General features: G+C 35.9%; 1 protein-coding gene across 1 annotated transcript in view; it reads right to left on the bottom strand.

Moving 5' to 3' along the window:
* The window catches only part of Pou6f2 (POU class 6 homeobox 2), a 365,917-nt gene extending 351,326 nt beyond the window's left edge, over nt 1-14,591 (bottom strand). The window contains 1 exon segment of the mRNA XM_048786478.1: nt 13,566-14,591. Coding sequence (XP_048642435.1) covers nt 13,566-13,731 — 166 coding nt within the window. The 5' untranslated portion in view covers nt 13,732-14,591.
* Between the last annotated feature and the right edge of the window lie 1,241 nt (nt 14,592-15,832).

The following is a 15,832-nucleotide window of genomic DNA, read 5'->3' as shown; positions in this document are numbered from 1 at the left end:
CCTTACTTCTGGAGCAGAAATTATTCTGCCTAGCTTGAGTTTTGGCTTTTATAGGGACAGTTAGATCAGGAAAGAGGATCTTATCTTAACTCGCCTGCCAGCCTTGTCTGGTCATCAATATCTGATCCACACCACTTTGAGGGCCTCCATTAGAGTAACAGTTCCCAGGCTGAGAAAGATACATTGGTCTAACAGGTGAAGGAAGAAACTTGTAGTCCTTAAACATTCTTTTGTGCGGGCACCTTACTGTCTTTACCTAGTTTTCAGTACCTTATCAGATTGGTATTTCAACTCTCATGTTACAGAAGAGGAGGCAGAATCATAAGAGCTCATACCTCTCTGTCTAGGTCAAGAGCAATAGTTTGAACCCAGGTTACAATACCTTCCCCTGCACAGTGCTTATGACACGTGACTTTGAGGGGAGATTTTTTTTCTCTGAAATTTTCTACAGCCTTCTTGATATGGTCACAAAAGCATCCTACAAAAGATCTCAGAGCATTTAACTGGAAACAAAGGTTCTATTCTGAATTTTGGCAACAATGTAGTCAAAGTGTTTGGCCTGGGAGATGGCAAATTCCCTTGGAGTGACAGCTTACATGCCTTCAGGAAGTCCACCCAAAGTTAGGCAGGCAGCCACTAGGGTATCTGACCGAACCACCGGATGGTTATAAGAGGCATTATAGCTTATTATATATTATTATATATATTATATCTTATTATATCTTATTATTATATTATTATTATATCTTATTATATAAGAGACATCTGGTTTCATATCACTTCTCAATGCCAACATTATTTTTAAAATCCCTATTATTTGACAGAATCACACACTGCAACATTTTAAATTTAGAGAAGAGTAAGACACGTCACCATCCCTCTTCCCTCCTTCCCACCCTCACCCACATGCTCTCCAAGAAGATAGTGAATTACTGTCCGCTTAATTTATGAGTCTGAATCTTTTCCTGAATGGGCTTTGCAAGCGGGCAGTGACTAATGTTCCTGAGGAAGACAGGGATGATGTCATCAGGAGGAAAAGAGCCCCAGAACTTTTCTTTGGCCGGAAATCCCTGAAGACTGATCCTTCTTTAGGGAGAAGCAAATCTAATTGCAAAGGACATAGAATTTTCATTGTTGGTTTTCTTGTGTCTACTGCGAAAAATTAATCAATTTCTTTCTAAAAATGGCAAAATCCTTTTCAACTCTTAATAAAGTGTGTTGTTCATTGAGTGCTGGTTACATTCCAGGCACTCTACAGGGCTCTATAAGTGTCACTTCATTTCAACTTTGAGACTGCCCTGAGTAGTGAGTACCATCTACAGCTCCATTTAGTGGGGGGGGGGGGGAAGGTGAGGCTTAAGCACGTTAGGGACTTTGCTCAGCCAGCTGGTAAGTGGCAGAGTCAGGCTTAAATCCAAACAGACTGGACTCCAGAGTCTTGAGACACTGCACTGTATTATGAGATAAATGAGAATTTGAGAAGGAGAATGAAGGTAGGAGAAACAAGAAGGAAAAACCATTCTAGGTATTTTTTCCACTCTCCTGTTGGACATATCACAGAATATCACAGAAACACAGCATGTGTGTTTCACAACATACAGACCAAACTTTATGGTAAAAACATTGTGAATGTAATTTATCACTTTAATGTGATAATATTTTTTTCTCAAATAATGAGAATTCTGACCAATAACAGCCTCTGTAATGCGTGACTTTGAAGATTAAGATTTCTTGAAGAGATACTAGATATGATGAAATGAAATAGAAGGTTATTATATAATGCTGATTGTGGGCTATTTGAGAGTGGGGTGGCCATACCTTACTAATTTTTGCATTCTGAACAACTGTCACAGTGGATGAACTATGCTATCCATGCTGTCTGGTATGTTCTCCATGGAGTCCCCAGAACACAGGACAGCACCTGCCACAGAGAAGGTTCTCAGAAAATATTTGTTGAATGGATGAATTTACCACTGAATGTTAAATACATAAACTGTATAGTACAGAACTGAACCTAAAATAAATAGGATCAAATGGGGTTTTCATCTCTATTATGTGCAATAAAGACACTGTGCATATGTAAATCTCCTTCGTTTTGATGTGTGAAAATGGTACACAAGTAAGAAGGTCAGTTTCAAAACACTTCGCAGCAAAGAAGAGAAATATAAGAAGTGGAGACACAGTTGATGAAAATTCCTAGGAAAAGTAATTTCAAAGATTCAATATAGAAACGATCCCAGGATATCATGGTTTTATTTTCATCAATTGTTTTATTTTGAGAGGAAAAGCTGGTTCTCCTAACTTCTATGCCTCCACCACCCACACACACACACACACACACACACACACACACACGTTTCTCCTGTATAGCTTTGTGACTATCAGAAAGCAAAAGAGGAAATTTGATAAATTTTGACAATAAGAAGAAAAACTCTTATTCTTTAGTAGGCTCTCTGGAAAGGAGGATATATATATATATATACTAAGAATGGCATAAAGTGATATTGTAATTCCAAAGATTTAAAAATTTTGATAACCACTGTAAAATAGCTGAATAATTAAATTTATATTGAAAATGTCATCACCTCTTATCTATATATTATATACATGAAATCAATTTTTAAAGTATTACAAACAATTTCACACGTATGTTTATTTCACCTGATAGACACTGATGTACTATTTTTCTTTTACACTGCATGAAGTACTTCATTACAGAAGCTAATTGCAAATATTGTGAAGCTAAAAGCATTAAATTATTTTTATGTTCACTTGTTAAATGTTCAAAGATGGCCACATTAAAACAAACAATTTTGGCTTTCAGTCATCTATTTTAAAATTTTAAGTCATCTTTTTTTCTAGACTGCAAAAGTGTATTACCAAATAAACTGACAAAACATCTCAGCCACTAACATAAACGTGCAATTTTAATGCCTTCTAATCACACAAATCAATATGAGATTTTTGTACTTGTGCATGACCTTCTTCAAATTATCCCCCCCATTTTGGCTGAATCAGAGTGAGTGTGGGCTATTTGATAAAAAACCCTAAGTGTGTGAAATAAGAGCCCTTGCTTCTTCTGCCAGACTCCTCTTGACAGAAAGATGATAGAAGCGTTACATCCCTGGGAGAGTAAATGCAAACTGACAAGAGATGAGCCTTTAGATGTTGAATATAATCTTGAATTGTGCTTGAAGTGTCTTATTATCTTGTCTTTTGATGTCTGAAGGGGTGGCTCATTGTTAGAAAAAGGAAAACCCTCGCGCATCTTTGCCATCTTTAAAAATTGTTTGGCCTTTAACAACTGCTTTTCCAACTAATGTCCATTTCTCCTGACAATAAATATGGCAGGTCGTTGGCAAGTGACAAACAATTTACTTTACATGCCACACTTTTATGGGTTTTGAGAGCTCATGTGGAAGTGTATTTTTTTTTAAAAGCCCACAGAAATTAGCAGTATTACAAATGTTAAGGGGAATGAGCTCTGCGTGCATATACTGATGTGAAGTTACTCATCAGGGCTATTGCCTGCTGTTTCTGGTTTCATATCTCACTGGTGCCAGATTCACAATTCGAGTTCTTTATTTATCATTGGCTAAAAATAGCCAGGGAAAAATGAAAGAGCAACAATCAATTCTGACAGATTCCATGAAGAAAATGCACGAATACAGATTTCCAACACATGCTGAAATATTCAGAAGAGTATATAAACAAACCCTGTTTCTAAGTAGGAAATTGGGGTCGACAATGGGCTTCCTGCCTTTTGCCTCTTATTTCAGAACCTTCAGCACTTTTTAATTTCCACCGTCACTTTGAGTACCCCTCGCCCTTCGCATCTACCATTTGCTTCGTGGTTTTTTGTTTTAACTTAAAAGTTTAATGATGTTCCCGGTCAATAGGAGTCCTTAGCAGCTAAATCACAGTCAGGCTAGTTTTCTGTCACCCAGCCAGATTTTGTGAAAGCTTTCAAGATCTTTTCTCAGACCTCCGTCACTCTAAGAATCCATAAGAATTCTCAAAAGGACCATAAACCGTTACAGGGTTCAGGTTATTGTATCATTATAAAAACATATTGATACACTACAGATGACAAGACATGTAGCTACCATCCAGGGTAGCGCACCCGTCTCAATGCCATCAGCAGTCTCCAATCTGACCAGCTCCATTTTTTTTTTTCTTTCCAAGCAGGCAGCCATAGACATTAACTCGTTTAAAGCATGGTATATAATTTTTAACACCTCTCTGATTGCTTGCAGACTCCAGTTGGCTTATTAGAAAATTACCATGAATACACAATATAATGGAAGAAGTAAAGATTCCAAGCTGCAGCAAAGAAATTGGCTAGTCTACCTGAAAATTTGTACAAATTCTTAGGTTAGTTTTGAAACTAAAACCTGCCTTAATCTTAGGAATCAGAATAAAATGAACCAATTAAAACTGAAAACAGCAACGTATATTTCCTCCCAAAAGTTAGGAGAAGTTTTCTCACTTAATCCAGATGATTGTTTTTCCAGATGTTTATCCATTCACAGATTTCAGTGCAGTGCATAGGTTTAATTAAATGGATCTATTAAAAATGTTAGTTTTATGTTCTATTTTGCTCATGCTTTTTCCTTTGCAATCTGCATATTTCCTTTTTGATATGTTTCTATTTTGTGCTATTTTGGTACATGGAATAAATATATTGAAGAAAAAATGAGAGTTTTGATAAAGTGAAATTTGCTCCCCACACCACTTCCACAGCTATACATGTTTAAATACACGAAAGTATTTTTTTCCATTTGATTTTTTTATTCTCTTCTACCCTCAGTTGATTTTGGCAAAAAGTCACTTTGCAATAATAATTTTTCATGCTTTTTAAACAGCTTCAAATGTTTGCATTTTTAAATCAAATTAATCCCTTAGCCTCTCTCCTATTCTGCCAGTGATGATTCTCTCCTGCAATGAGTAACCCCAAACCATTAATTTGTAAAAATAAATCTTGCCATATCGATACTAAAAGACAAATCACCACATATGTGGCCATCAAGAATTGCAAAAGGAGATTAATTATACCACACTATTTTATGGTACATGGTTAAAATGTGATTTCTTTGTTTTGCACCACCCACCCACCCACTCTACCTTGACACAGATACATGTAAATATATTTTTTTAGGCATGTGGAATTCTTACAGGAATGTGTATCAAAAATTGTGCCAACTATTGAATAAATTACCTTTACTTAAAAAAAGGATAAAGGTTTATATTGGCATATAAGGATATCCCACAAATGGACAAAAAATTAGGGTCTCAATATTTTGGTCCCAAGAGTCTTCCCTAAGTAATTTTAGTATGCTTTTAAAAATACATAAATTGTTTATAAGCCAAATATTTTACAAACTTAAATTACTCTACTGAATTAAACTGCACAAATTCTGAGGAATCCTGTTGTCTCCTCTGCTCAGTGAAGAGCAATATATAAGAAGACCCTGGCACTTAGATTCTAGCCTAACCATGCCTGAAGCAACACTATATAATTAGTTGCCTTTTACTGGTAAACTATTAATTTTGACAAGTTTACTTGGGAACTATTTTTTTTGAATATACAGAAGTACAGTAGAGGTACATTTAAATAATGTATGGATAGCATGAACTAAAAGAAAAATTACTATTATAAATGTATTTTATAAGAAAACAATATAAATTTGGTAAAACAATCTGAAGCAACATGTATGAGAAAATAAGAAGATAAACACCCTCCGTGCCCACAATGCTTTTCATGGATAGAATTATATTTATTCACTGCATTCTGAGTGCCTGGGAAAGAAAATATAGGGAAACAAAAATAAAGTATGGAAGTGATAAGAAAATGGAAAAAACACCATCGTTATTTTTAAACTCGGTATTGACCTTAGTCTTTAAATATGGGTTTCTTGGCTTTCACAAACTTTTGTCACAATTGTTTTCTCTCTCTCTCTCTCTCTCTCTCTCTCTCTCTTTCTCTCTTTCTCTTTCATTAATAGAATGCAATTAAAGTAATATAAGATATTTGGAAAATACACTAATCAATAAAAAACACTGATTGTTTTACAGGGAAAGAAGAAACACTAAGAAAATACTAATACCAAACATCATATGTCAGAAAAAACATGTTAATTTAATTGTGAAGTCGTTTTGTGTTGGCTCTTTGGAGCATATTTTATGGGTCCTAAAAATACCCTCATGTTCTACCTTATACTCAGACTAAACTAACAAGTTTTTTGGAAGGTTATTTTTTTAAGACAAGTTTTAACTGTCTTAATAAATGCAGTTTTCATTATAGACTCTTATTCCGAAGATTGTTATTCCATAGATTCTTCTATATAGCCTTCAGTTCAGGAAACTGCTTAAGCAGCTAGCTGAGGTGTAATGACATTACTTAGTTTCTCTTATTGTAATCTGATCAATTTTTCCTCATAGTTTTCAATAGTTTTGATGACAGTGCAGTCCTCTCATAAAAGAGACTTAGACTGTGTTAGTCACATTGCTACATGTTTCTAATTTTTAAAAAATTATAGTATATTCTTTTATGTATAAGACCTTTAAGGCTCTTAAAAAAGAAAGACTGTACAATTTTTGAGTATAGATTTTCTTTTAGATTATCAAAAAAAATACAGACATATAATATACTAGGGAAAATAGTATCAGTTAATTATTAAAAAGAGATCTCAGGTGCTATGTATCTTGAGTAGTGTGTTTTTAAAAATCATCTTTTAATACTTAAAAAACAAAGTTAAATTCCGTTACTCTGAAAATGACAAATTTTATATAACCAAGAGAGATTCAGTGTTATTCTTTCTGGCATCAGCATCCACACTAAAAAGCCTGAGTCCATTTCTGATAGGTCACAATAGTATGACAGCATAGAGTAAGAGATGTCACCAAACAGGTCCTCCAATGTTCGGTATTTTGGAGAAACTGACAATCAGAAAGTGGGAGTTTGCATTTAAAGGATTAAGAATCAGGTCACATGTTAAGTAATCAGATATGCCCCCATATAGCCAAAGCCCAAATACTCCTTTATGAGTGAATTTTACTGTAAATATTACTTGATGATATTTCCCAGGAAAAGTCTAGCATTGATAGATTTAGAACCTCATTCAGAGACAAGGCATGATGAGGTGTACGTTCAACTGTAAAATACCATATGAAAAATTAAAACAAATTATGCTCAGTTGTTTCTAAGAGAAAAGACATTTGAAATGTTAAAGGACAAACATTTAAAAAGTAAGACCAAAATGGCACGTATAAAAGGACAGCTGAACAAAAACACCAGCAAAGTACAAAACCTAAGAAAACAACAAACAAGAAAATTTCAGAGCCACGTTGGATATTAAGGAGAAACCTGGCCACTAGAGAATGGCAACTGTTACTATGAGCTTTCCAAAGCTACTTCTGCCTTTGGATATTTTTAAAAAATTTATTAACCTGACAGCAGGAAACTTTATACAGATTGCCCCCTGACAGGGTGCCAGTTTGGTTTAAACACTTTGCTATCCTTTTCTTTAGCATAAAATATCAAGAACCATGTTAAGTGGAGCCAGGTGCATATTTGGGTAAATGTGCCTTCTCCTCTGATTGCCTCTGCATTCCCAGAGAAGGTCTGAATAATCAGGGGCAGCCCAACAGCAGAACTGAACTCTCTACCTTCGTCTTCACATCTACTTTCTTTTTAATGTGTGAATGTGTGATGTATTATTAATCCCCAAACATAAACCAGCAAGGTCGTCAATCAAAGAGAGTACCAGTTCTCTCACAAATTATCTGTTTATTGTATAATAACAAACAAGGCCCACTTGAAACAGTCAACTTAAATGTTATTTCTGAAGTGGGAAAAAATTTTAATTTGGTCATTTCTTAAAAAGAATAGTGCTAAGTCTATAATTAAATTGGGTAATTAAGAAAGAAGACAATTGACTTAAGGGCTGAGCCTTGAAGCTTGAATCTGGAATGCAGCTCTACTTATCAATTATGACAAAAACTGGATTAGGTGAACTACAGAAACACTCTAATTCCTGGTAACCTTTAAGTCAGAAACATCCAAGATACTCAAAAGACTGAAAAGGATCATTTAAAGGGATGATGGTGTGCAGATTAATCTGATTTCTAATACCTTGTCTTATTTTCAACTTATAAACCATTTAACAACAAAATATGAGAGCCACAGCATTAGAAATAAAAGGAAAAAATACCATACGAGAATTCTGATTTACTAATGTATTAACATGTTGCGTTCTTGGGTACTGTAATATTGAACTTTCTTCTTTAAACGGAGGCCTGCCCTGAGCAACCCAGGCATGGCAGAGAGAGCAAAGGGAGGTACTAAAAAAGTCCCCACTGAATCTTCTGCCACATACTCCATTGAAGTGCCACTTAGAAAAGAGCATACCTCAATGAACGAATAAGCTGAGAAATTTAAACATCGGTGCTTTTCTCTCCAGTTTTATTTTTATTTCAAAGCTTACACATTAATGCTAAAGTAGATTTATTTATCAATGCAGCATTATAATGAAAAAAAACACCAAACTAAATTTGTCTAAATATACACAGCCACACACTGATTTTTTGAAAAGGTATCTCAGTGCTTTAGATTTTCTTAAATGTAAGAAATGCATCTAAATATGTATTTTCCCCCTCATGTAGTCAAAGCAGCACATAAAGGGCCTGTTTGACTATTTATAATTGTTTTTTGAAAAATACCTTATCATGCACTCTACTTATTTTCACAAACACGGGTTTCTACTGATTTCTTTGAAATAACTGTTTTTGCATAGACTCTATTATCCAAATTATTTAGTCGACTCAAAAATATGCTGTTTTAATATTTTCCTAGTAAAACACACTTTCTTCCATGAAAAAAGAGTATGAATTTTCAATAGATATAATATCCAAACTTTTAAAAATATAGAAGCGTGGTCCAGTCTTTAAATAAATATATTTCTCTAGAGAATATTCCTCATCATTTCCCAGCTAAATCCCTCTTGGGCTTGAGTCCTATGTACTGATTACTGGCTCCAGCATATTTTATCAGAATATTATGAATACTCAAGGTATTGAAACCTTGAGAGAGATGTTTAAATACAGTAACGAAGACAGTGATCCCATAATAAAGGCCTCCCCTCACGCACAGGCAAGAGCAGCACCACCCCGAAGTGCAGTCCCCATAATGCCCTGCAATGACCTCCACGCTGACCTGCAGAGACCACTGTCTCAAGGGGTGACAGACAATTTAGTCCTTTATCCTTTTGTCATTGAAAACGACTCCACTGCCATAAATTCTAATCAAGTCAAAGTGGATGGCAATTTGAAAAAAAAAAAAATCTTATAATGCATGTTTCTGTGAGAAAGATCACCTAAAGGAAAAGAAAAACACAATAGATAGTGTATTTCCCAGCATGGAGGAATCACTGGCCCAACTTTCAATCCTTTTCTAATAGTTCACAGATAAATGGCATTGAAAATACCCACTCTCACAAGTATCATTGCATGCAATTTCTTTTAACCTAGAAAAACACAATATCATAGGAGAAAACCAATGACACATTTTTTATTTCAGGTACAATGTTTATAAATGTTGTGTTCCCATCTCAGCTCAAGTTTTTGAGCTGTGTGCCCAATTCAGGTACAGTGTAGTGCAACTGAGAACAAGCCACCAAGACTAACACAGCCATCCAAGGTAGTTGGAACTTGAAGGAAAGCAATCATGAGATTTAACTTTAAATAATAAAAAATTTTCCCAGGAGAAACACGGTTAATAAATCATCTTTCAAATCTCAAATATATATGGGGGAAGTATTTAGGGCATGTTTTATGAGGTCTCACTTCTTTGGCTGGGAGTACATGGGGAAACTTTAGTACAGATATTTTTCTGGGGATATATATTACTTTTATCTTTTCTGCAGCCATTTTCCTGACCAAGTTGTTGATGCTACCATTTGAATTTTAGCATCCAACTTGACTGAATGTGGAACACTGAATTCTTGATGGGCATAACTAAAAACGAAGCACCACATTGACACAAGTGCTATAAATGTCACTAGAGAAACACAACAACCTCTTCCTTTGGAGATTGTTTGTAAAAGGCCAGTTTTGAGAATCGTTTCCAATATGTACATCACTAGTCACATATTCAACGACTGGCCCTATGTGGTATCACTCACTTGATCACACAGCTAGAGCATCATGAGACATAACGCCAGATTCTCTGATAATGCCTAGACGTACAAGCCTGTGCTCCCCTGTACTGCTTCCTGTGGCTCAGAGCTTAGCATAATACAATCATGAACTGCAAATGGAGATGGTTATTCTACAGGCTTTACAAGAATAAATAATGCACCACTTAATGATATCACAGCGAACGACCTCACCACATGTTCCTCAAAGAAATGTGGATTCATCTCTCCTAAGTGTACTTTAGTTTCCATGGCTGTTCAAGTTAAGCAAAACGATTCCTCTGATGTAATTACTTTATAAAGCACAAGGGCCCTTTTCTGAACTTTCTACTTAGGCTGGCATATGGCTTCTTGTTTCTCCTTCTGGTATGCTGAGCGGCTCAGAGCACTGAAACGTTCTGCACCGTATGTTTCCCTTTGGATGCTGTTAAGTGCAGAGGTGCAATTTAAGGAAAGGCATAAAAAGCCCAATGGTTCCTGGAATTTCCTTTGTTTATCCATAGAGGGCATCAGTATTAGCCTTTCTCCTGCAGTTTTGGGCTGAAGGTGCCATACTGTGAGAGAAACAGGCTCATCCTCTGGACTATTAATTTCAACAAGATACAGATGAGGGAATAGGCTATAAAGAAACCCACTTATACTGAAATTTCAAGAATAGTAGGAAAATTGAGTTCTTCTTGTCCCCTGTTGTTGGGTGATGTCTCTTCGTGATATTAAACATGTCAATGTGCACATTATTTGCCTTAATCTGCCCTTTTAATCAGAGGAACATAGTTTTCAATACTACAATGTATGATCTATAAGAATGATAGGTCGAGAGAGAGTGCACATTAGAAAAATCATTGCTTAGAGAAAAACATGGATGCTCTCAACTATTCCAGAAGAATGCACTTCTTCATTATTAAATAAAGAACATAATCAGAACTACATCTAAAAGCAAAATATAAAGCCCTGAACAAATGCACATCAAATAAAATAAGAGTCCCTTAAATTGTGTCTTCAAAGTTGCTAAAAATTCTGAGAATTATTCTAGAAAGTTTTAGTCAGTTCCATAAACTAGAATTCCAAGGCTAAGTTCTAGGAATATTTAAAAGTAAGAGCACAATAGACCCCATAGCTAAGGAAAACTTACAAAAACATTGAGGTGTTTTCTTTCTATCTAATGCTATCTTCAATTTTTTCTCAAGTGTTCCAACTGTTAATCTACTGATTTCTTCTTTACCTAACTGGGAAAGATTCACATTGTATTTGAAAAGTAGTCTAGAGACCAAAGACAATCAAGTAAATACAAACAGAAATTAAGATATAGGATGTAGATTTTGCTGGGTTCATTCCCACAAATTTACAAGTTGAGAATCTCAAAATAAAGGTGGGTACCTTCCAAAACTCGCTATGATTTTTAAATTAAACTATACCTCCTTAGCATATGGCTTACCATAAAGATTTCACTCAACACATATTTTCAGTAAAGTTTTAATTCAAATCTCTTTGACCCTCTGGCATTTTTTCAAAGCTTATTTCTCTACACATGCAAATCGGCAAGAAGTAGAATTTTTTTAAAAATCTATTAACAATTTTCAACATTGGAATATCTAAATTAATGTTGAAAAGCCAGACTAATCATTGATTCATTGGTTTACTTGAAAGAAAACAAGTTGGGATTACAAACCCAAATCTACACATGTATTTATTTTTTAAAAAACACATGCAAAGTTAATGAACAAATAACTTAGTATCTACAGCTATGTTGAACTCAGAATTGATTACTTTCTAAAAGTCAAAGTGCTTACTTAGAATACTCATCATCAGAAGAGCTAGAGCATGGTTTTGCTTTCTTCTATTTTATAGTTTTATCTGACTTTTCTCATTAGCCTCCCCAAATGAGTGTTTTTAGAACATAACTCTTCCTATGTAGATAAAAACTTGAACTATAATGAAATACTTCTTTAGAGTGAAAATGCTAAAACCTTAACATATAGGTTTGGAAAATTTATATCAGAGATAAAACACTTTTGAAGAAAAGGTAACCTTGCAAAACTTCTCGACACTTGAATCTGTCATATTCTTAAGTACAAATCAGTGTTTTATCAACAGAAAATTTAAAAGGCAAAGTTTCTTTGAAAGACCTCTCTGATGTTTGAGTGAGCATTTAAAAGTAGGGAGAATCTCTGTGGAAACTGGCCAAGAGTCACACAACTATCAAAGCAACTAAAACAATAAATAAATAAGGTCTACTTCTTAAATAAAATTAACAACTCTCTTAATGAAGTAGTCTGTGCAATGATATTGTTTGTCTTTGAAAGTTCAGGCACATGAACTGTTTTTTTAACTTGAGAATATGCAGTTCTCTGCATGACATTTATATACCTATATATAAATGGTTAGTATATATACAGATTTGTGTGCTTGCACACACAGACACACAGAAAAATAATTAAAAGCAAATGTTTCAGGAGCAATTGTTCTGAAAACCTAATGTCAGTCTGAACCATAAAGTGCTTCTCCAGCAGAGACATCTATCAACATCTATTACTCAGGCACGCGCCTCAACAACCCGCTCCCCTTTCTGATTAGAGATCACAGTTGCTTGAGTTGGCTTACAGACTGTCATCTGTTTGAATGACAGATGTCTTTGCTGGAGTGGCACTCTGCTTGTTCTTGTTTTGTTTATGAAACAAAGATTCCTGAAAGGTCCCGTGTGCTGCCTCCCCATTTAGTATGAGGCTATAAACATAATGTTAAAGGGGAGAGGGGCAGGGGAGGGATTCAAGAGACCCATTTTCTTCCCTCAACACCCTTTTAAAAGAAGAGATATTCATTCTGACTGGGATGACAAAATGTTTATTTCTTTGAGCAATTCCCGTAGCCACCTTTTGTTTACCTGGCATAGCAAGACTTGTATCGATATTTTCCAGTTTTCCTCTCTAGTCTTTTGACTACAGATAATAATTCTTTACTCTCCTTCCCCTTAACAAAAGGCTGCGAAGCAACCCGAAACCGAGTCGATATTTATTCAATAAATGTTAACCAATTCTTAAAATGAAACTGATTTCCTGATTATCATTACCATTTTCTTTTTTTTCCCTTTTTCTTTTTTTAAAATAATTTCCAGCCTGGGGAATGCCAGCAATATTTGACAAGTCAAAATGGGCAGCGAATAAGTTCCTTGTTTGTAAAAGTTTGGAGGACATCCTCGCAGGCAGCTGGAATCGGCTTCGGTGGCTTAGCACCTCCAAGATGTGAAGCTCCTCTTTAGTACTTACGAGAAAATTGAATGAACAACAGGGGGAAAAAAGGGGGGGGGGGGGAGGGGCTGGATTGCTCTTCCGGACAACATGGTAGGACTGAAATGAAATACCTAGACAGACTTACCGAAGAGCTTGCTGGGAGTGTCCTCGCTGTCATTTGATTCCACAGGCGCAAGCAGAGGCTCATTCAGCTCGCTGTCTGAAGTAGCAGCCTTGTCCTCACCTCTCAACTCCGCATTCATTTCACTCCGCGCTGACAGCAAGGGCTTCCTGACTTGTCCAGCTATCATTGGATCCTAGGATGGGGGGAAAGAGTGAAGGGGAGGAAAAAAAAAGTGGCAGCTTTAGAGTGCGTGTCCTCTCTCTCCCTCTCCCTCTCTCTTCACTCTCTCTTCCACACACACACTCTCCCTCTCTCCTCTCTCTCTCTTATCTCTGGCTGCTCCCGCTGTTATTGCTGGCTGCAGTCAAGTGAAGAGCTATTACAGATCCGATGAGTTCTCCATTACTCCCCACCCTATTAAAGCTCAACTAGCATGTGAGAGATTCAGGAGGCTTCCGAGGAGAGAGAGAGAGAGGAAGACAGAGAAAGAAAAAGAAAAAAAGAAAAGAAAAGAAAAAAAACTTCTTTGAAAGCAACCTAACCAACACAGCTTTAATTGTGGGATGTGCTTTTGTGCGGAATGTTTTTACACCTTGTTCTGTCTTTAATGCAGTAAGAAAAAAAGAAAGTGCTGGGTTTGTACTTCAGCAACATACCTTTTCAAAAAGAGCACCCTATGGAGGAACCACAGGCTATTTTAAGAAGCCTTCTCCCTGGGGGAGAAGCAATTAAACCCTATCCCAAGAGCAGAGAAAAGAGATAGGGAGAAAAGAGACCTCAAAATGCTTTCAATGGAATAAAAGATATTTCTTATGTAAATTCTATAAGCAGCCTTAGAAGTTGACTTCACTGGTCCCAGATTGGGGACTGAAGCTAACCCCAAATCAAATGAACATTTTAAAGCAAACAATACACAACAAAATATACAAAAATTGATTAGCATTTTTTTAAAGGAATTGGGAAAATACTTACAAACTGTGTTCAATAATTCGGATACTTAGAGCATCATACGCCCAGAGCATTAAAGAAAAAGAAAACAAAAGCACCTCAAAAAAAGGCAAACTTTCCCCCCAATAATTTAAATCTGCTTTATCTTCAGCTCATTTAGGAGGACATGTTAAGATCAGAAATATTTTCCAAGTGTAGCCTTTTTTTCCATTTGCAAACTAAGATGCATAATATTGCTTTGACACAGATATCGGATGCAGAAGGAAAGGAAAAGCAAGAAGTGCCCTTTTTTTGTGATCTGGGAGCTATTTATTGCCAAGTTCATGCCTAAATGGTTCCTGAGCAGGAAACAGGTGACCAGCACAGGAGCAGGTGGGGCGGCTGCTCCCGGGTCCCATCATTACATTGGTTGCGTGGTATGCCTGTGGTTGTTTTTTTTTTTTTTTCTTTTTAATGTATTCATGCCTGAAAAGTGAATTTGATATGACACATGATAATCTATGAAAATGTTAATCAATACAAATAGTTTAAGCTGTCATCAAATGCACTTCTTTAGTCAATACTCATACCACTGAAAACAATGTCACTGTCACCAGGGCTTAATTTGCACAGCACTTAAATATTGGACTCTGTGCATCAATGCACTTCTTCTTCAAATACTGTAGGTAAACACATTTTCTCCCTATTTAAGGCTAAAGCACTCAGCACGCATTTAGCTGAGCCGAATCCTCCCTTTTGAATACCTTGATAGGTCCACTGGAGGGCAAAATTAATACTTAATTGAATCTCACAGTCATCAAAATAATCAATACTTTTTTATTATTTATTCTTTACAGTCTGTTGACTGTTTCAAACCTCTGAGGGAATGGTGGAAAGGATTCATGGCTTTGAAACACTGTCATTTAACAAGGTAATTTTCAGTGGGGCATTAGGGGTTGTGAAACATATAATAAAACAAAAATGGTGGCTTATAATAGGAAGAAAGAAAAGAATTATATTTCTGCCATCTAACAAAACAGGATAAATAAAAAAGCAAGTGCAGAGAGAGAGAGAGAGCGAGAAAGGAGGGGGACGAGGGAGAGAGAAAGACTGGCTTTTGAAGGGTTTTATCATATCAAGAGCAGAGCCAAGCTTTCATAATGCTGACATTTCTCATCCTGACAATCCTAAACAAGTGGAAAGGATGAGATCGCAGATATCATCTTTCATCACATTCCCCAGCTTAAGAACCAACATGACAGCTCCTCTCCCCTTTACACTGTTAATTACTAAATAAAATACTACTCTCTGTCAGCATCAGATTATTGCAGATAGCGACCACAAACATTTCTCCATTGTTT

Source organism: Marmota marmota, unplaced genomic scaffold, assembly GCF_001458135.2.
Source record: "Marmota marmota marmota unplaced genomic scaffold, marMar, whole genome shotgun sequence".
In the NCBI taxonomy this organism is placed as follows: Eukaryota; Metazoa; Chordata; class Mammalia; order Rodentia; family Sciuridae; genus Marmota; species Marmota marmota.
The sequence above is the reverse complement of the archived record's forward strand: the minus strand, read 5'-3'. Positions and strand labels throughout refer to the sequence as shown.